This window comes from Argiope bruennichi, chromosome 7 (genome assembly GCF_947563725.1).
Source record: "Argiope bruennichi chromosome 7, qqArgBrue1.1, whole genome shotgun sequence".
In the NCBI taxonomy this organism is placed as follows: Eukaryota; Metazoa; Arthropoda; class Arachnida; order Araneae; family Araneidae; genus Argiope; species Argiope bruennichi.
The window spans coordinates 65,555,047-65,577,337 of NC_079157.1; the positions used below are offsets into that span (position 1 = coordinate 65,555,047).

The 22,291-nt window shown below is 29.2% G+C and overlaps 1 protein-coding gene across 4 annotated transcripts in view; it reads right to left on the minus strand.

The window, feature by feature from the left end:
- Positions 1-772: 772 nt before the first annotated feature.
- LOC129974931 (leucine-rich repeat serine/threonine-protein kinase 1-like) overlaps positions 773-22,291 on the minus strand; it is a 174,630-nt gene continuing 153,111 nt past the window's right edge. For all 4 annotated transcript variants that reach the window (XM_056087731.1, XM_056087732.1, XM_056087733.1 and 1 more), the window contains 17 exons: positions 22,094-22,216; positions 21,077-21,273; positions 18,388-19,180; positions 16,815-17,121; positions 14,734-14,932; positions 14,356-14,469; positions 14,151-14,243; positions 12,866-13,117; positions 11,825-12,079; positions 9,159-9,281; positions 8,879-9,077; positions 7,146-7,246; positions 6,475-6,569; positions 5,362-5,637; positions 4,323-4,501; positions 4,115-4,234; positions 773-2,670 (listed from right to left, as the gene is read on the minus strand). In XM_056087731.1, coding sequence (XP_055943706.1) covers positions 2,321-2,670; positions 4,115-4,234; positions 4,323-4,501; positions 5,362-5,637; positions 6,475-6,569; positions 7,146-7,246; positions 8,879-9,077; positions 9,159-9,281; positions 11,825-12,079; positions 12,866-13,117; positions 14,151-14,243; positions 14,356-14,469; positions 14,734-14,932; positions 16,815-17,121; positions 18,388-19,180; positions 21,077-21,273; positions 22,094-22,216 — 3,776 coding nt within the window. In that variant the 3' untranslated portion in view covers positions 773-2,320. The remainder of the gene's footprint in view (positions 2,671-4,114; positions 4,235-4,322; positions 4,502-5,361; positions 5,638-6,474; positions 6,570-7,145; positions 7,247-8,878; positions 9,078-9,158; positions 9,282-11,824; positions 12,080-12,865; positions 13,118-14,150; positions 14,244-14,355; positions 14,470-14,733; positions 14,933-16,814; positions 17,122-18,387; positions 19,181-21,076; positions 21,274-22,093; positions 22,217-22,291) is intronic.

Below are 22,291 nucleotides of genomic sequence, written 5' to 3' on the forward strand. Positions count from 1 at the left end.
GTTGATGTTCTCTGTATCATGCTAAATGGACTCTTCTATTTGTGACTGCTATCAGTTATAGAAAGAGATTTAGGAGCCCTTTCCAAGGATGCAGTTGGCCCTTATTTTGTGATCATTCTCTGATTGGCAAATTTCTGAAAAGTCGGAATATTTGGTATGGATTGGCCAGCCAGATGTCTGGACCTTAAACTCAATACAGCATGACAGGGCTTGTGATTGCAACTCATCTTTCCTTCTCAGAATCTAAAAACAATTAGCAGAGAATGGGTGCAACCATTCAGTGAAACTTGTAAAATGGTTGATTTTCAATATGAATTCATGTTGGAAAGAGGCTAAGTAAGTGGTGACATGTTCTTTATTAATTTTTCTTTTTTATGTTCTGTCTTGTAACATCTGTTTTACTTTTGAATTGTGGAGATGATTATACATATGGACCATCACAGTTGTATTTCTTTTTGTATTATATCAGCATTTTTCCATAATCAATTTCATTAAAATCTGGCCAGTACTTTTGGAGACAATTGCCTAAAAGTAAAAATTCAAATATCGGCGTGTATCGAATTTAAAAGGAAAGAAATAAATGCCAATCACTAGAATTTGACAGTTTATTCATCGTTGTTTAGAGCATATTACAAGGCAGTAAAATGTCAAAATAGAGAATAAATATTTCAGTATGCGGTTCATTATTGTTGAGAACTCACTTTTGTATGCATAATTTAATTCAAAATTTGTCAAGTACATACAAAACACATTGAGAAGATTTTTTAAAAAAAAAAATGATTCAAAAATTGTTAAAAATATTGACAGTTAGTAAACCTATAACCTGTGTATAACTTGAATAAAAACGTGATCTATGACTAAAACACACAAATCGAAAAACTAGCAAGTTTTAAAAGTAATATTACATTGAACTCTGATCTATTGTTTAATAAAATCGTTGTCTATGGCTAAACATTCAAAACTTACACAAGAAATCTACTAATAAAATATGAAATTGACTATAGCCAATAAAATTAAAAAGAAACTAATATGTAAATTTTGCATAAAACTTCAAACTATCTATGAAATTACCAGCTATTGAATTTCCGCTATGATTACTATATATTAAAGGTGAAATAATTTAAAAATACAATGTGTTAACAAGATATGGCTATTTGAGAAAAAAGTAACAGTTTAATACAAGGTAAAAACAGTAAAAAAAAAAAGAAAAAAAAAAAAGATAATAACATAACATGAGATTTTTTTCAAACCCTTTTTAATCTGTAGATAATTTGTAGCAATCAAGGAGCATAATAATTTTGTAAATTTTTAGCATCTTGATCAAAAAATAGCGCTAAGAGAAAACAAAAATGCTTCATCACTTAAATTTTATTGTATTTAAGAAAATGTATATGTTAATAATTTAGATCTTTTATCATAATATAAAGATACTTTTTAAAAGTCACTTCTGAAATTGAAGGTGGAATATAGAATTTCCTGCAAAATATACGTGTATTCTTCATTTTATTTGCAAGTACACCTCAAATTTTTAAAGTATTTTATGCAGTTTATGTTATTTACACAAGAATAATATCCGTTAGCTATATGTTTATAAACATATTTTTCTCTGTTATTCAAGAATGCTCTAATGCAATGGATAAGAAAATCTTCTGTGAAGATTTTGCTGATTAGATTGAATATAGTAATATTTCTCAATTACCAGTTACGTCGTTTCAAACTAAGATATTATTCAATCAAAATATATTGAAAACAATATTAATATTTATAGAACAACTGTCATATAATTCTGTCATTGTTAAAGGACAAAAATATACTATTATTCACATTTTTTTTTTTAGATTTATATAATTAATGATTCTGTAGATTTCACATACTTCCAGTGTATTTTTTCAAACTTTACTACAAATAGTTCTAGCTTTCTTAAGCAAATTTTCAATTACTGATTATTTAGTAACATTTAAAATTGACTAGATTTTCTTTCTTTTGCTTCTTTTTTACAGCATATACATATCTATCAATTGCATTTCTTACGTATGAGGAAATGATATTTCCTTATTAGTTCTTCGAGTCTAAACTATTATAAAACAAGATTCATTTAGTGATCAAAAAATAACTTGTGATTAGTCATTTTGAGATGAAACATAAGAAAGAACAACATAAGTTAATCTTCAGACGAAAACATACACAGAAAATATTTACAATTTATACTATTTACAAAGTTTAGGATAATATTTACAAGTTATATATATTCAAATGTACATATCACATTTCATGAAAAGTAAAATGCCTCGTGTGATGTTGATTTCTGCAAAGTTATTACTTATGCAGAAGCCCAATTATCCGCTCTCCAGAGTAACAAGAACATGTTATCTTGGAGCAGTGCAGGTGCATTGATGGATATATACCGTCCAATAAGGTTTCTGTAACCTTTGCCAACAGTTGCTATGTAAGGAATATAATCGGCATTGTTTTGAGAAGAGGACTGGTCTTTACTGTCAGGTGGTCTTCTGCTGAGGAGGGGTAGGATGGCTTTTACCTCTTCTTCAAAGGGGCGGAAAACCGTGATGGGTCGCATGGTTGTTCCTTCAGCAACCACAATACACCCCCACGTTGTACCTATGTACAAGTCACTACCAACACTGGCCATGGCAGTCACTTGACATCGCCCAGCTGAAAAAGCGTCAAAATACAGGAGTATGAGTACCAAATTCTATTAGTTTCTACGAAAGAAGCATTTATTAACTCTTATCAATACTGAAAGATCCCAAATATCCGCTCAACGAAATTACGGTGGGCGCCCGGGATGCCTGAAAATCGCTGCTAAATTTCTACCTCTTTTTATTTAAGTCAGAATAACTGAATACTTATGTCGCGTTCTTTGTTATTCTTTTATATTCTCGCCCAGATGAGTTTTGGGCACAGGGAGGTTTTCTGACACCTGTTGAATTATGACCGAGCCTACATATGCTTATTAGCCACCAGTTAAGAGTCTGATATACGAAAGAGGGATTCGCTTAAGAATATGTGCTGTCGTCATTGCGGTCTTTGCCCCCCTCCCCCCAAGGAAGGGTTGAATAGGGAAGTTTTCTTATTTTCAAAAGAGAAACTCAGATATTCCAGTATTCTTAGGTATCTGAACTTGAATGATTTTAGGAATGAGAGGGTTAATATTCAGAAAAATGAGGTGATAAAACAGAGCTTTTTTCAATAAAAATAAATCTCGGATATAAAGATACAAAATTAAAATCTCTGAATACATTCTAGCCACTATATTTTATTTTTAATTGTATATATAGAGTATGCTGTAATTGAAACTCAATATCCGATTTTTAAATCCTTAGAGGTAAGCACATCCAATTGGAAAAGCTGTTGAAATGATATAAATGAATATATTTTATGAAATGTGAGTCAATTCGCGTACTGCTAAAAGTGTTACGAAATCTAAATTTTTATGCAGTTCTTCAATCTGGAATGTCTAAAAAATATCACGATATCCAAAGTTACATAACTATGTTAGTTTTAGTCACACAAAAGTTGAATTTAAAAACAACAACATTTATTTCAAAAGTTAGTGTATCAAAAATATTTTTCTAAATATAAATTTGCAAAAATTTAGGTTTTGTAATTTTTTTAGCAATACATTTACAAACAACACAAAATACAAGTTTTCTTTTCGTTTAAAGCATTTTTCCGATTGGAACTATGTTTATTCTTAACGGTTTAAAAATTAACTATTAAACCACGATTATAGGAAATATTTGTAGCATAAACAAAAATTCAAATTTCATTTATTTTCGTTATTCACGTATACAATAATTAGTCAAATTTACCAATTTTGAAACTGCATAGTATAAATTTATATAATTATCATAATACAAAATGTTCATACCTGTTTTCGCATTGGATGATTAATATACTAGATGATTTAAATATCTTTTAAGTACTTAGTTCTTATATAAGAACGAACATTTGGGTACCTTATATAAAGACATAAAATTTAGATTAGTGTTCATTTTATTTATCACATGCTATTCTTTTTATATTTTAAATATTAAAGATAAAAAACACTTTTGTACATGTAATGTATTTTAATAATTTAAAAAAATGCACTTACGGCTCAAATGTTCTTCAATACTGATAGACATGAGACTTTCTGAACAAGGTGCAAGTTTTGAGCAGTCTAATTTGTGCAAAATCGTTCTATTAGCAGTATCCCACTGATATGCGACACAGCCTATTCAAGCAAATAAAATGTATTAGCAAAATATTAATATTATTTCATTTCCTTAAAATTCATGATTTTGAAGGAACTGTAAGTTTACCTGGATAAACATAAGACCAAACAATTGGTTTGTCACAAAATCCTCCAACTAACTGATAAACATCCAAGTTGTCCACAATAGGATCATAATGGTACACGATTTCCTGGTTTGTAACTGTAGAATCAACAGTGGAATATATAGATATCTTTCCCTGTGTTTGCCCACACCACAACTCACATCTGAAAATAAAAAGAAAATTATTAGATAAATTATTTTTGACTATCACTTTTATTTGTATTTGTATACGTAGTATAGAGAAAGTATAGTAATCGTCAAGAAATTAAACTTGAGATTTTGACGAATCTCCACGTTTTCAAACCTGAGTTTGTAAAACACATTTTTAGAAAATGTCCGTCCGTCTTTCTGTCTATGAATGCCTTTATGTTTATGACACTGATAACTCAAAAATGCTTCAAGCTAGATGGTGGGAATTTAGTATACAGTCTTTACACAAAATTTGAAGATTTCCATCAAATAAATTAACACGATAACTACAAAACGAAGGGAGCTAGATAGATAAAATTTGGTATAGAGATTTCATATCTATAGTGTAGACACTTGTCAAATGTTGAGCTAAATCCAGTGAAGAGTTCACCTTCTATCTGTCTGTACTTTCAGAAATATTAAACGCAATAACTCAAAAACACAATGATGTAAATATATGAAATTTGGTATGGGATTTTATAGTTATAAGTATAGTTTTTCGCAAATATTAGTTTTAAATTGGTTGGGAAAAACACGTCAAAAATACAAATTCGATTTTGGGATAATCTAATCCGCATGCCAGGGATTAATCACCAAAAAACTCGCCAAAGGTGACACGATAGATTCAATAAACATGCTAAATTCACACAAAAGTTTAATATTTCATAACTATTGTACGCCAATGCCATGCAAGGCGTTCTCTGGCATGGCAAAATTATTAGAAAGTATGCGAGAAAGTTTTTGGGAGACCACTTCCGCTGGTTATGTGTTGAAAAATGAACATTTAAGTTATTTGGTGAATCAAATATAAAATAAAGATTTAAGAAATACTTACTTCTTATCCCCTAAATCAATGGCAGTAATACAAAAGATGGATCCTCCGCTATTCACAAGCTCTTCAATGTTATAATGTGAAGAATCATGTTCTTCAGCATCTTCTACAGCCTCCTCTACTTCTGGACTATTCATGCAACAAAGCCACAGCTGGCCTCCACTTGTTGCCATAGCAACACCATTCTGTCCAGGCAATGTGCACATGCTTCTAATAGCTGACACTGTGGGAGCATAAGGGTCCACAGAAAAGGAGGTGGTCATTGTGTGATCTGCAATACTGCAAAAAAGGATTCTAAATTAATATTTTGCAAGAAATCTTAAGTCAGAGAAGCTATCCTGTATATGTTCATGGCTGAATAAATTGGTACTTATTAATTAATTAATGGTGAAAGAGCCAAACTCGTCAAAACCAAATTAGCATTGAGCGCGCTTCTACCTTACGAGAAGAAAACAAGCATCTGTTTATGATGTTTATCAAAAGATGACAAAATTATTGGTGTCAAAGTGTGTCACATTTATAATTTTCACTGTAATAACAATGCTGAAAGTGAAAAAAAAAAAATGCCAATCATTTCACCGTTAATTAATAAGTACCAAAAAATCCTTTTCATTGACAAAAACAAACATACATATCTATTGTAATTTGGAAGGTAAATGAAGATACACATTAATTATCATGTATTATATATGATAAAAGAGAATTTCATCTTTTGAAATAAATACCTCCCTCTTAAAAGAGTTTTAACATGATAGTTAAGCATAACCAATGGTAGAATATTTTACACTGTACTTGCTTTATATTCTACATATTAAAAATGATACAGCTGGATATAAATAATCTAGAATATTGTTATACCTTACCTCCTATGTAACAATTGGAATATGAAGAACTTAAAAAGTTATCATTTATCAGTTGCAAATGGCAAGAATTTTGGGATAATAACATAAAATTCAAATTAAAAAGGTAATAGGTTCATATTTCTGGACTAAAATTAATTTTGCTGCAATTTTCAACATCAATCCTCCCCCATCAATTTTACAGTTTCATTTGATTGTTTTTTAGCTAAATTTTAAAATCTAATATACAAACACAACAAAGAGGCAGAAATCTTACTTATAAATGTGAATTCGTGCCTTGGAATCTCCCAGCCACAAGTCGTCTCCAACAACACACAAACATGTGACAGTGACAGTTTCCAATGTCAAGGTCTGAAATAATGATAAAAGTTTTTAGCAAATATATTCTTAATTATCTGAAAACAGCTTATTTTTAAGTGACAACTTAAGCAGAAAAAAAAAAAAAACAAAAACAAAAAAAAACAGTTTTTAAAGAATATAAAAACTTTTCAAATAATCTTGCAAATATGCATCTATTATAAAATACCAATTTTATCAAAATCACGAAACTATTAATAATTTCTTTTAAAAAATACCCGTAAAATTATTTCCATGTAAGAAAAAAAACATGTGTATCTTATTTTCAGGAATTTAAACAAGTTTTTTGAAAAATAAGACCTTTAAAATTTTAAACATACAATTTAAGTAATTAGTAGATGATAACTACGAAAATTATAGTCAGAAACAAAATATATTTTATACTTGTTTCTGACTTCATTAATCTTCTATTTAATGATTTTTTTTTAAGAATTATTATTAGAGGATTTTTTTTATATATTTTTTTTCATTTTTATAAATAAGATGATTTCTGGTCAAAATTAATTTGGGTGATATGAAGTTACATAATAATCCCATTAAACAGTAGAAGAAAAAGTAAATAAAAAGTACCTTATATTCAAGCCATGACTTTTTACTGCAGGTCAGTATGTCCATCTGCTTTCCTAACCGACTAAACCATAGCTCCCACTGAGTATCTTGTGCACTTTGCTCTGAAAGAAGGATGTGAAATTCAAAATTATCAAATTGTGCATGTAAGTAACAACAATATCATGTAATCATTTTTGTACTTAATTTTTCATTTATGAGTCATTTTATTCCATCAGTTCAAGGATTGATAATTTTTATTTATAATTTAAATTTAATTTAATTTTAATATTTACTTTCTTTTTTATGTTAATTTAAACACTTTTTTTTCTCAAAAATAAGTTATAGACAATATAAAGTTTCCACACAGTCAACATTTATAAGTTGATTCATTTAGGTATATTAGTTGGGGGGGGATTCTTTTTTGCACAAGAGCTAGAATATTTTCAAGGTGTTAAATAAAGCAAAATTAAAAGTAATTTCTGCAAAAATGGAATGCATGGATTATTATATTTGTCGAGTTAGTAATTGACACACCAAAATTATGTTACAATAAATTGCAACCAATGCACTATTAATAATATGAGAATGGTAAAAACATAATTGTTATTTGTTTTTTGCTGGGATGATAACATGCGAATTTGGATGCTTTCATACCGAATAGTATTTTCTCTCGTTTTCGTGCTTTGGAAGTGGGGCAGGTTGGAGTACAAACATTTTTAGAGGACTCCTCTAATTCTTCATACATGTTGCAGTTAATGTCATTCTCAAATGTACTCATTTCAGATTCTGGAGACTGCAAATCATGGGTGTTGTCTAATGGAAGAACATCCACTGTTTAGGAAAAGTGGCATGAGGTGAAAGTAAATTTGTGATACTATCTTTAATAGTGGCGTTATTCTTTGTGCGAAATCAGTGTTAGTTTTTATATTCCACGTATACTGAAATGCAAGTCGGAACTTTTCTAGAAGTGGTTAAATACGGATCGGCCTTAAGAGACATGGGACTTCGTTTTGAAAACAATATTAGTTAACCTTCCTGGTTTCTAGAAAATTTGGACAGAAACGATCTACCTCCTCCCTCCATCACCACCACCTGCTTTCAAAGATAGAGTGAAAAAAGAAAAAAAAGGGAGTGCACTTGGGGGCGCGGAAACACTAACAACTACACATTTCATTGAAATTTATATATAAAAAAATATATATATTATTTTTAAAAACGATGACAAACTTCTTTGTTTTATTTATAGTATAATCTGTCTGCACAGAATTTTGGCATTTCCAACTAATGGTGCGAAAATAAATTTGATGTGAAAAAAATTATCTAAAATTATTATTAAAAAAAGCGTATATTTTAATTTTTTTGGACATAACTGGAATCATTTTTTCCCCCTTAAGAGCTATTAGTTAATAAAAAAATAATTTGGGTTCTTTTGTAATGGTACTCAGTGTATGTGTTCTTCTTGTCCAACTCAAAATACCCTAATCAATTGAGCCAAAAGTATTCTGCACTTTGGCACAAGGCCCCGTAAAAGCTTGGACCAAATGAAAGTAATCAGCCAATCGGCCGATAATCAGGTGGAATAAAATTCAGAGATCTTTTTCTGAATTTGTAGTATTCTTATTTGTTTCAAGTTTAGATTTTTTTTATCTTTACATGAATTCCAATAAGAAAATTTTTTTAACTGAATCATAAGTTTTTGTATCTATATTGAAGAGGGGAGATCTTAACATAATTGCAACATAATGTTTCCATACCATCATTTTTAGGAGGCAAAGTCGTAACGCATGCACTTAGCACTGCCATCTGATCATGCAGAGATGCCACATCCACCAAATGTGTGAGTTCTGGGGCCTGTGCAATTGAAACTATTTGACTAGCTGAAGGTCGATCTTTTGGATGTTGTGCCCAACACAGCGTCATCAAGTCCAAGAGATATGTTGGATAAGCCATATCCTAAAACGGGACACTTAGTGAGTAAATGAATGCTTAATTTAGTTAAAAGCTAAGTTGAAAGGTAATGGGAAATATAAGTACCCGTTTTGTCACCGAAGGTCGTCCACCATCTAAGATATGATCTTTCACGCATTCTTGGCCTTCAAATGGTTGATGAAGAGTAATTAGCTCGTACATGAACATGCCAAATGAGAAACAGTCAACCTATGAAAAATGTTTCAGGTAAAAATTTATATAAAATTTCGTTATTTAAAAAAATACTGTGAAATTTATTTATAATGAATATTCGTTTAAAATTTTACAGTTCATTTTGGATTTATTTCCATATATGACAACTCTTCAAATGTGGGTGATCATAGCAGGTCCACAGAAATGATAGACATACGCGTGCAGGCACATACGAAAGAATTGTGTTAAAATTTCGAATGTAAGATCATTTATATATTTCATCATGATTTAAGTCACCATAATTTTTTTAAAGAAAAATGTTTCATCTGAACAAATAACGAGAAATATATATATATATATATATATGTAAGCATTATTTTATGTGAAGCAGAATGCAGTTTGAAGACAGTGAAGAGACTTTTGATTTCATGACGTCGTTTTATTTCATTTTGAAGAAGCAGGCATATGTATAAGCGATGAGCACACAGAACGACACAGAAAGGAATGAGGAAAAAGTTCTTGGACATTTTATCCCTGGTCTTATATAACTTATGATTTTGATAGGTGAAAATATTTCTTCATAATGCTAATATATTATGAGATTTCGATAGGGATTTTCGTTACACGCGCGGAGAAGGTAGGGGAAACACAGGGAGATTTTAAAAAAGAATTTGCCTCATAAACGGTATTTTGTCTCTTCACGCAGAGTGTGGGAAAGTTAGTTTTAGCTGATTCAGCAGTTTAACAAAGCTTCTCTTGAATGAATTAAGTAGAGACAGTGGAATTGGATCACGAAATATTTTAGAATGAAGTTACTATGGGCTAAATTAAGATAAAATCTTGAAAATTAATTAAATTAAAATTAGAGTTAAAATATCCTTACACACACACACACATATATATATATATATAGAAAAAAATGCTATGTTATAATCCAAGAAACCTTTACACTTCAAAAACATGTATTATATAAAATAAAGTTATTACTTGATATTAATAGAAGATTGAATAAATATCTTCTAAAATGTATTTAGTTTTTCCAAGATATCTAATTTTGTAGTAAACAGAAGGATTAATAAATTTCCTAGAAATAATTTTTATTAATAATTTTAGTAATTAAAATTTAACATCTAATTTTAAAAAAAACTCGTTTTTGTAGAAATTTTAACCTTATCCACAGTTTGAGGAAAAATTTGATAAAATTAATAGTACATGAAATGTATGAATTTCAATTAGTGGGGGAATTTTTTAGGTTTAATTTTAAATATGTATTAGCTGCTTCTGACAATCATTTGGTTACTTAAAGATTAGGGAATAGAAAATTTGAGTTAAATATTTATATGTAGTTTTGTCTTAATGGCTTTTTCAGCAAAATATTTCGAAATTTTGATAAACTTTTAATTTGCACTGTTTTAGAAGCCTTATACTTTTCTGTTCATTATGCTATGCACAAAATATGTACAATGAAGTACTGTCTAAATTTTCTCACAAAAATGGAAGGGCAGACAACCACTAATGACATATCTGGGGTGGGGTGAGATCTCATATGAAATAAAAATTGACAATATTGGTAATAGTGGAGGGAAGTCAAGATTTTCCTTATAGAAAGTTCTCAGATTTCTGATGCAATCAGACCAATGATGCAGAGCCTTCACCTCTCATATAAAATAAAAATTTGCAATATAGGCCCAGTGGTTGCAATTGTGCGAACTAGTTCCTTTTCTTTTTTTCTTTTTTAATTTTGGCAATTATTTTAGATACATATATTTTAATTTATTTGCTACACATTATAATCAAATTTTCTGCAGAAATTCTGCAAATTAAAGAATCTGATAGTGAGAAATTTAAAAAAAAATAAAATAAACTCAGGAAGTAGAAAGATTGAAGAAAGTATTTGCTTAGTGAATGTACATGCTTCTGGTGTATAGTATTTTCAAACATCGGTAGGACTCCTATTTAAATTTTGTCCATGTGTAATAATATAGTTTCTTCCTTGGCTAAAGGTTATAAATTCAAATGATTTAAGTGAAAAAAAAAACTTTAAATCAATCAACTATATATAAAAAAATATTGATTAGAAAAACTTTTTAATTCATTCTCCATTAATGAATTTTCACGATCTTACATACACAAAAGTTTTTCACAATCACCACGTAAATCTACAGTGAAGAAGACCATCTACGTTTAAAAACAAACTGAAGTAAACGGACTGTTCACGAACCTGCGTGCTCTTGTTCCATCAATGAAAATATGTTTCGTAACTGATTGCATATAAGCATTGTACATAGCCGTGTTTTGAGTGTGAATTGATAAAAATATGTTGCGTCTGTATTTGCTGTTGCGATTGTGTTTGCTGCTGGATTTTATCATCTTTTTGAGTAATTCACCAAATTAAAGAAGAAATCGGGTAGATTTAAAGAACCTGATATATCGAAACACTTCTGAAACGAACTCAGATGTAACATCTACATCAAGTATATGAAAAAATTACCAATCCGATTTTCCTTCAAATTTAAAAAGGATATTAAAGCAGTGGAACTGGAAATAGATGCGTAATGGTGTATTTGAAGGAGCATTACCTTTTCTGTGTATTCTTCTTCACCATTGTAACGCATGATTTCGGGTGCCATGAAGCCTTCCGTGCCACCAAAGCCTTTAGTACCAGTAGGCAAAGTGGATCTACTGATTCCATAATCAGCTAACTTTGTTTCCACCGGTGGAATGGGAGTAGACGGATGGAATGGAGGAGGAAGTTCCCAAACAAGCACATTTTCAGATTTTAGATCACGATAGATAATATGTTGTTGATGCAGATATTCTAATGCTTTGGCAATCTGAAAAGACAAATGTTACAGATTAATACAAATATTTAAAAAATGGAATCTGAATAATGATAAAATATTGCACATATACTAATTGTAATTACACAAAGAATTAAAAAAAATTAGAAGCAAAAAATTACAAATTATTATTTACAAGTTAGAGATGCGGACAAGGCACGTCCGCCACAGTGCGGCACAAAACAAATTATCACTAGTCTTATATAATATGGGATTTCCGGCCACGTAGCGATTGAATACACGTGTTGACCTTTGACCAGGGTAACGGAGGGACCATTTTCACTTGATATGTAGAACTGATTGCGCGGTAATTTTTTACACAGTTCCATACGTCGAATGGGATCAGGAAACAACAGAATACTTTAGAATGACCCCGACATGGGCCAAATTAGGCCAAAAAATTTAGAAAATTAATTTGGATTAAATTAGATATTAAAATATCATTATATATATATATATATATATATATATATATATATATATATATATATATATATATATAATCCCTTTTTTGCAAATTCGGTATTAAAATATTTTTAAAAAATGGAAAACCCAATTCGATTTTTCGGATACCAATTTAATTAACAGAGCAATCAGTTGCTTGAGATTCGGGTATTCATGACTCTACTGTATTCAAAAACACGAAAGTGGTTAATGAAATAAAATTTTCCATTTGTTTCTCTTTGTTTTTGTTATAACATTCAAAATTTTTTTAACATATATAATCTTTCAAAATGACATATAAAAAAGAAAACACTTTTTAAAGAGAATTTAACATACCTGAAAAACAATTCTCTGTAAAACATAAACATTTAGCTTAGCCCCTGATCGCCTATAATTCTTTAAAATAGAATCCAAGGCTCCCATAGGTGCCAGCTGAAGGACTAGGGCTAAGGGTCTAGTACAGACTCCAACTAGAGGAACTATATTCTGATGGCGTAAAGATAACAAAATATTCAGTTCTTGGCGTGCTGTGCAATAAGCCTTGCAAGCATATTGTAAAGGATCGCGCTGCCACTTATTCCAGGCGGCCTGCAAAAAAATATAAAATTAATTTTTAAAAAATTACTTCTTTCAACTGTTTATTAATAAATAATTAAAAAAATGCAATATGGTAAATGTTCATTAAAAAGTCTTCATGTATTTTATGTAAATTGTAGTGAATAAGTACTTAATAGCTATCAATAATGAAGGAAAATACACATGTATGTATTTCTATTTGCAGAGACATGTGTATTTTTGTTTATCTATAATCATCTATTCTATTTCATCTATCTCATGTAAACATCTATTCTATAGGCAAAAAGTTTGTCTTGCAACTATCATATTTTGCATTTTTTTATAATTTGGAGAAAGGGAATGTGCATGTGATGTGCAAAGCAATATTTTTGAAATTTTAATTAATTTAAAATTAAGTGAGATTTGATATTTATCCAGGGTGGCTTTAGAAAAATTATTGCGCAAAAATGCTTTTCACATTTTAAAAAATTTGCTTTTAAATGATATTAGTTTAATAGTTATATAATTTTTTTCAAAATTTTAACAATTTTTAAAAATATTTATAATTTAATTTTTAATAATAATTGTTGTAATTTAATTCAAAAATTTTCAGTTTTCACAGTTAAATTAAAACCATTTCAATTGTCAAAAATTAAGGTAGGAAAATTCTGCTAATTATTTCTACAGCTTCGGAAAAGAAAGTGAAATTACATAAGTGTGAAGGATAAGACTAACAATGTGCAATTAAAAGATAGATTACCTGCATAGTTACATTTTTAATAGTACTATGATATAATGATACTCAACTCCATTAGAAAGTTCATGTGAACAACAATACAGCAAGTGTAAGACTGTTAAAATAACAAGGTGTTAATGTCTGTTACAAATTGATACTTAAAAATACTTTAATGGGAGAATTTTGAACAAATACGCTAAATTTTTTAATTGAAATAAACTCAAACAATATTCCTAGCAAACTTATTGATTGTTTTAGAAGTATAATATAAAATTCATTTATTAAATGCCAAACGTTTCTGCCAATGATGCATGACTTTGAAGTACTTACTTTGTATGCTGCAGTATCTGACTGCTTGGCACCAAATCCTGGATCAACAGGTTGCAACATTTTCATTGCTACTTCAGTGTAAGTGTTACAACCCTAAAAAATTGAGAAAACAAAATGTAGAACATATAAGAATAAAATAAAACGTATTAGAATAAATACAAGACACTTTCAGAAAATAAATCTTAAAATATAATAATAAACATACTCTTTGCTTAATATTGGCTTTGAACACAAATCCAAATGCTCCTCTTCCAAGCATTTTTCCTCGTCGCACAGAATCAGGTGGGATCAAATAACGTTCTCCAAGATCAACAAAAATCTAAAAATGTTAAAAAATATTTGTTTAAAGTATTTTATTACTAGATTACTCCATTAAAATTTTATAAAGCATTATGATATAAAACTATATTAAGAACAAAGAGTTTCATGCAAAATATTTAATTGCTAAGCATTAAAAATATTTAAGAACTAAAAAAATTCCAAACATTTTCCTTGTAAATTATGTCTAGAAGGTATTCAATATTAATATATCAAATAAAATATTTATCACAAAATATAAATTTAAAAATTGTTTTCATCTTACTGTATCTGGAGCTATTTGCAGTAATGACTGATTTCCATGTAAAGGACACTGAAGCATTCTTTGTTCATATGCAGTCAAAATGCATTCTTCAACCATAAAACTATATATAACAGTTTCAGGTAAAGATTCAATGCACATATTATTTTCCATACTGGATGCCAATTCACCCTCCGGTCGACTTTCAGTAGAAGGTTTACGACTTAAGAAAAGAAAAACACAATAATTAACAACAGGGTATCAGCATCGAAAAAAAAAAAAAAAAATGCCAAAAGAAAACTGCATATCGATATTAATGAAAACTATAAAAAGTACAGTGGTGGAATAAACTGTTTTTTTACAAAATCTGAAGTATCAGAATCATTTCTCAGCAGCAGGGCTATATTAAAGCTTTTGTAGAGGCTTTAGAAAATGCAAGGTGTCCCTTTCCTTCCAAACTTTTCAAAATTGAATTAACTTTTATATTGATCTAAATTTAAAATAAATAGTTTTAAGTAGCAAAATTTTGAAAAATTGAAATAGCAAAACATTAAGTCATAAGTCCTTTTCTAAAAAATAAAAAAATGCAAAATTGAAATTAAAAGTAATTTTGAACAATTTTTTTACATCCCTATAAATAAAATTTAATATTTGAATTGGACTTGTTTTTAAATTATAAAACCCTATATGTTTTTAGAATAATAAGATAAAATAAAACTTTCAAATAGTAATTAATTATCAAACTTATTAGACTAGTGTCCCAAAAATAATTTAAACAATCTTGCTTTTAATTTAAATAAAGTTTAATTGCACAGTCTTTATAATTAAATGAAAGAATAAAATTAAATAACTTTCAAAATGCAGCAAAAACTTTTAAGAGGTTGGGAGCCCTAAAGCCCCTAGGCAATAGCTATTTAATAATATGGTGAAATTCAAAAATAAAAATTGATGCAGATTCTTATTATTTAAAATTCAGAATCAAACTCATAATAGATTATCATTTGGAATAAGGAACGTATACATTACGTTAAATGATTCATCTATGTATACTGACATAAAGCTCAATGTGTGTGTGTGTGTGTTGGCGCTTTACAGGCAAACCGTTTGATCTACAGCTACCAAATTTGGTACATGTATACCTTGGAGGTCGGGAATGTTCACCTGGGGTCCCTTTTTTTGAAATTTTAATTATTAATTAAAAACTAACTTTCCCGCCAAAAAATCTTTTCATTTTCCCCAACGCCAAATGAGTAAGGCTTCAGTTTTTTTTCCCAACAGTAATGAGGCTCAAGGTTAAGCTTTTCGGCCGATTATTTCAAACGATTCTGTTTATTTATTAATTTTTTTTCTATGTTTTATGCATTTAAAATTAAACATTGTTAATTAATCGATCTTTCAGATTCATTCTGAAGTACTTTTGAATTAAAATAACACCGAATAAAGAAAATTAAAAATTTCTAATCTGCATAGCGTTACTCCAACTGGCGTAGAAAAATTCACGCATTTGCGTTACCGTAACTGGCGTTGAAAATTCATGCATGCGCATTGTGTTCTGATTGTTGACAATATTATCAACGGATGATTCTTGATTTAAATTATTTTTAGGTTAATTGCATGCTTTTGTAATTAAACTGTATTTATGTTAGTTATATATTTTTTGTATATGCTTATAGTTTTAAGTACATTGTTTTTTAAGTAGTTTTTTAAAACCTGTTTTCGACCGATTATTTTAAACGATTCATTTTATTTTCTTAGTGTTTAATGCATTTAAAAGTAAACATTGTTCATTAATCGATCTGTTCATAATGAATCTGAGAAAATTTTGTTGTTAAATTCTTGAGATATTACATAAATTAAGAAAGATATTCTTTAGTGCTCATAAAGTTTAAACGCTCAGTGACTCTGTTATATTATATAGTTGTTCCTCTACTAATTATGTGACATCAACATTTTGCATTAATCTTGTTTTTTTTAAACGAAAAACCCCTATCTTTCTAATTTAGTAAAGGATATACGAGAGAAAAAAATTACTTAAAATAACTCATTTTAAAAATAACTTAATTACCAATTCTTAATTAAAAAAGTAATCAAGATAAGTCTAATACCTAGAGCTATTGCTGTCAGGTCCTACTCCACTATCACTATCATGAGACATTGTGCTGCTGCGTGAGCCTCTATTTTTCTGAGCGAGATTAGGCGAATACGAAAGCTTGCCACTGCTACCCATGGATAAATTTCGAGATGAACAGGAGTCTAGCCCCGTCTTCCATGGTGGATCTCCATGCCAAAGGCCTGGTTCCCAAGCATGGTCAGTCACAGAAAAGTGACCTCTATCAGAGCAGCCAGTTTCCTCTTTGACATGAGCAACAATGCACTGAGTGCATGGCACAAGTCGAGTCACTAGAAATTTTCCTGAAAATATTAAAAAGAAAACGGTTATTATAATTTAATAGTTGAATTCTAATCTTATGATTATCCCCATGAAATTGTATGCACAAAATTATTGAAAGGTATTTTCTACAGTTTCAAGATCTAAAAATAAAACACTAATATGTTTCATAAAAAAAAAAAAAAAAAAAAAAAAAAAAACCTATTAAAAATGGAAATAAGAAAGTTTTTAAAAAAAGTGAAGAATCAATAACATGCCCCACATCAAATTATTAACGTTCATTATCAACTGCGCCTTTATTTATTAATTTAACAAATAAAATTATACGTGTGAATGAGCAATTTGAAGCATCGTGGCCTATTGATTAAGTCTCTGCTTCAGACCTGGAGAGTTCTCGAGATCTGATTCTCCGAAGATTCGTCGTATATGCGGACCTAATACAGGATAAGTATGATAGCGTGAATCAGACGTCCGCCTGTGGATCCAAAAGATTGTAGGGAAAGGTAATTCAGGTGTTGTTTTCGTCATCTGAGATGGGATTCAAAATTAATCAATCCATCTCAAAATAGACCTCGTATTGCTCCAAACCAGATGTTAATATAATTAAACTAAACGAAGGAGCAATTTCATGTTTATTAGTTTCTAATCATCCCAAACATTTCAAACAGAGAAATTTATGATTAGAAGTTTATCCAAAACGAGTATTCTCTCTTCCATTTTCTCATACACTTATCTAATAAGCATGTTTTGTGTTAAAGTTTGCAATATAGCGAAAAAAAAAAAAAAAAAAAAAAAAAAAACAAGGAAAAAGAGAAATAAGAGAAAAAAATAACAATATTTTGGGTCCCTTCTTTTTGATCAATAGAATCTATAATTTGATACAAAATTGAGATTTAAGAATCAAGGTTATATGCTTAACTTCATTTAAATAAATTGTAGAGTTATTGAGTAATCAAGACTCAATCATTATTCAGGAATCGATCGTTTTTGAGTCATGCAGTTCACAGACAGATATAATTCTAAAAGTGTTTTTTTATCAGAAAATAGGAAGATAGAAAACGGAGTGATAAAATAAATTTCGAAGTTAACTTTTCTGACAATTACAACACTTTTTCTTTATATATTCTATGCAATATTATGGGGAGGGCACAATGTGCCACTTTCATGGCATTGTTTTTTCGCCATTTCGAAATATTTCTTTAAAAAGAAATTTCTAAAATGCTTAGTTTTTTTTTCAAAAATATACAATGCATAAATAAGAATAAAAAGAGTCTCCAGACTTATCTTACCTTCAGAGGTATGTACAAATCGAGTTCCCAACGTTGGATACCAGTCTTCTAGAAGTGTATCAATGTGATCCACCGAAACAGAAAGCAGTTTTGCAACGCATTCCGGGTTAGGTTGAAGCTCTACATTATCATAAGCAATCACAATACCTTCAGAATCAACTTTCGGAATCTGAATAACGACGGTCTGATTCGGCAAGATAATCTCCAGAATAGCAGAATTCATTATCTCTATGTCACTCCAGCTTCCTTCTTGCTGAACAAAGAACTTCATCTGGCGATACTCAAAAGGAGCGTTGTTCAGGTGGCTTAAATGCTCCTTCATACGAAACAGAGTGGTATCTAGATACCTGAGCTCCATGCCTGTCTGCCAACAAATCCATTCGGCTCGTCGGTTGAACACAGCGGCAAGTAATGGATCCATATCTACATCTTTAGGAAGTAGGAAGTAAGAGCGGATGATTTCTACAACAATATCATCGGCTAGCATCCTTGTCATCAGTCTTGACCAGAAGCCACTTGGAAAGTACGACATTAGAAGTAAACGTCGAATTACATTTTCAATCTGCGTCTTGTGACGGACATAACAAGTTATGCCAGGATTTTCAGAATCTTTTTCTAAGGGGTCGGTCACTTTGGGAGAACTAATGCTTTCTGCTGTAAGAGGGACGTCACTGACTGGACGCTGAGGTCTTTTTTCAGTTGTAGTTAATTTCAACGTCAAGGGTGTATTGCCAACAGAATATCTGTTTCCATAACTTTTACGCATGGCCCAGACTCGTGATCTCACTGGAACCTACATGTAAGATAATAAAAATTACTTATTTAATGAATCCCATTCAATAAAAAAGTTCTAAATAAGCATTGGCGAAAAACATCTAAAAGAAATTCGAATTTGTAGTCCAAAACAATGTAGCATGATAATGTTTCTTTTTGATTTGGCCCTTTTATTTTAATTTTATAACTTTCCCTTAATTATAGAGAGCGGTAATGAGAAAACAAAAAGAGTATTCAATATCATTTCACCAGGCCTTTGTTTAAATGCAGTTACTAAAACAATAAAAAAAATACCATTGTATGATATACTTATAAGTATTATTTTAAAAATGCTTTTTTTATTTATAAAAATCAGAGAAAAAAGTTATACGGACATGAAATTGGCATCAGGAAAGGCGCACTTTTAAAAAAATTTCTACAGTGGTGTACAAATAATTTTTGCATAATAACATGTGACTAAACTTTTGAGAAAAATATAAAAAATTTGTTTAATTAAAAATTAAAAAAAAAAAAAAAATTGAAAAGTTTTTTTTTTTTTTTTATACAGTGCATTTACTACACTAGGAGCAAGTTCCTGCCAAATTTTTTTCACTAGATCTAAAGTTTCGTCCTGCAGAGTGTTTAGTATGCTTTTTAATCTGTATACACAATCTACATATCACACTAATTTATAATTATGAACGGAAATAGTCACTAATAAAAGACCGTCTTTCAACAAAAAAGGGGATATTTACAACAAATTGGGAATTTGAAGCAATTTTTTTACAAACTACGAGTGAAAAAAATGGCAAAAACTTCTTAATTGTACTCTGAAAGGCTAGAATATTGCAGTTTTTGAAAATTAATGTGACAGGAACTGCTACTCACGTCTGAGGAAAATTACGATACACATTTTAAAAACAGCAGACACTGAATTTGTAATATGACAGTTTTTAAATGGCTGGCATATTATCTGTAAATTGGAACAATGAACGAATTGTTCGAAATGCTCTCTAAGGCAGACAGTTGGAATAAGAGCTAACAAATTTGATACATATTTACTTCTTGGGTAATAGCTACTTGTTAAGAATGAATGTATTGAAAATTTTAGTTAATTTTTAAATAAAAACTAACTGAAATTTCAACTTTCGATTTCAATAACTTCAAAGCATATTACTGACCAAAGATTATTTTTATATTACTTTAAAATTAAATTTGAATTAAGATTTAGTTTTTCAGTGATATTGATTGTATTTCCATATAAAATTTTCACTTATTTTAATAAATTTTTAAAATGCATCTTAATTATATTTTAACAATAATAATTTACTTTGTTTAAGAACTTGATATTTTACTCATGCATTTTGCAATGGTATTAAACAGTTATTTGTGTGCTCATTATTGAAATATAAACATTATTGAAAATATAACAAAAAATAGACAAATTATACATCAGACTACAGGTTTGAATCGCTTTTAATTTGTTATACTTTTTTCGTTTCACATAAAGTTTAGATTTTTTTTTTCTCTTTATTTTCAAATTCTACATCACAAGATCAAACTGCACTTTCTTATAATGCCATTTAAAACATTAATATGAAATGACATAGCATCAAAAAAAAAGTCTAAATTTGATATTAATTTTAAGATATGACTATGTTAATATTAATTTTGCTTTTTCTTAATATTTAAGGTCAATGAAATATACACTATTTTTTTTTTTTATCAAACCATGTTAGTTAATTATTATAAAAAACAAATGCCACTATTTTGCTAATAATAATAAAATTTCATATGGCAATCATAAGTATAAAAGCAAACAAAAGATACTTTTAGAAAGAATAATAAGATATCTATAGTTAATTAATGAATGACAATTTTTGTACAGATTACATACAAATAAAAAAAAGATAAATAAATATTACATAATTCTTACCCTCACATCACAGCCAGGAAAACCAGCTCTTAACTGCTCTTCAGAGGGTAAAAGTGAAGGGATGATGATAGTACGATTGTCCCAAGTTAATGCCACTTCAAATTTATTCAGTAAATTTAATATATAAGTTTGTGCATCAGATGGAGCAAATTGAGACGATTTAAAAACATGTTTCAGATCTTCTATTTTCATGATACCTTCAAAAAATAAGAAGAAAAGCAGAATTTGTGAAAATATTCAACTTATTGTTCATTTTCTACATGCATATAAATAAAGGAAATAATATATATAGAAATTAAAATATATAGAAATACATATTGTAAACTTTTAATTACTTTCACATTAAAAATAACTATCCATTTCTAAAATTTTAAGGATAGAGAAGACTAAAAAGAATTAAATTACCAAGAAAATTCATTTTACAAAATGTATAAACAATATGTATATATATATATTTCGGAATTGCTGATACTGCACTTCTATTTATCCTTATTTAACATTCCAGTTTTTAAGTCTTCATTTTAGCGATCTTTTTCTCATTTATTCTGTTCAGGAACAATGTCCACTATCAAGAGCTTAAAACTAAATTTATAGCAAAAGTATCACTTCAAATTTGAAAACTGATTAGTAAAATTGAAGAAAAGAATAACATATGACTTACTGACAAATGGTAACTACCCCCACCCCCTTTTCTTTCGTTAACGAATTCTGATCTACAGGAAATAGTTTTTTTTTATTTAGTTACTTTTATTATTATTATTATTATTGAAATCCACAGTATGTTTTGACTGCAAATGGTATGCATATTTTTTTTTAATACTATACGTAAACTTGGATCTTCATTTGGATATAAATAAATTTCATTACATAGAAGTCATTTTCATTTGAAAATACAGAATTCCAGAAAGAAAATAGATATATAGAGATTTTTGATATAAGGAAATTTGACAATAGCATTATACAAATGTTCTGGAGAAAAAATAAATTTAAATGCATTATTTAGCAGTAAAAAATTACCATTTCTGGCAAAGGGATTAATCTCCCTGATGGTAACTACATGCGCCAACATGTCGCATAACCACTGTGGGTCCAAGAAGTAAAGGTCTTTCAAAGTTGCATCTTCATAATGCAAAAGTATTCCTGAAAAGAAGTTTCATAATTATTTTTAACATACGAATGATTAATTAATTTTTTTTAATATTCTGTAATTGCTTA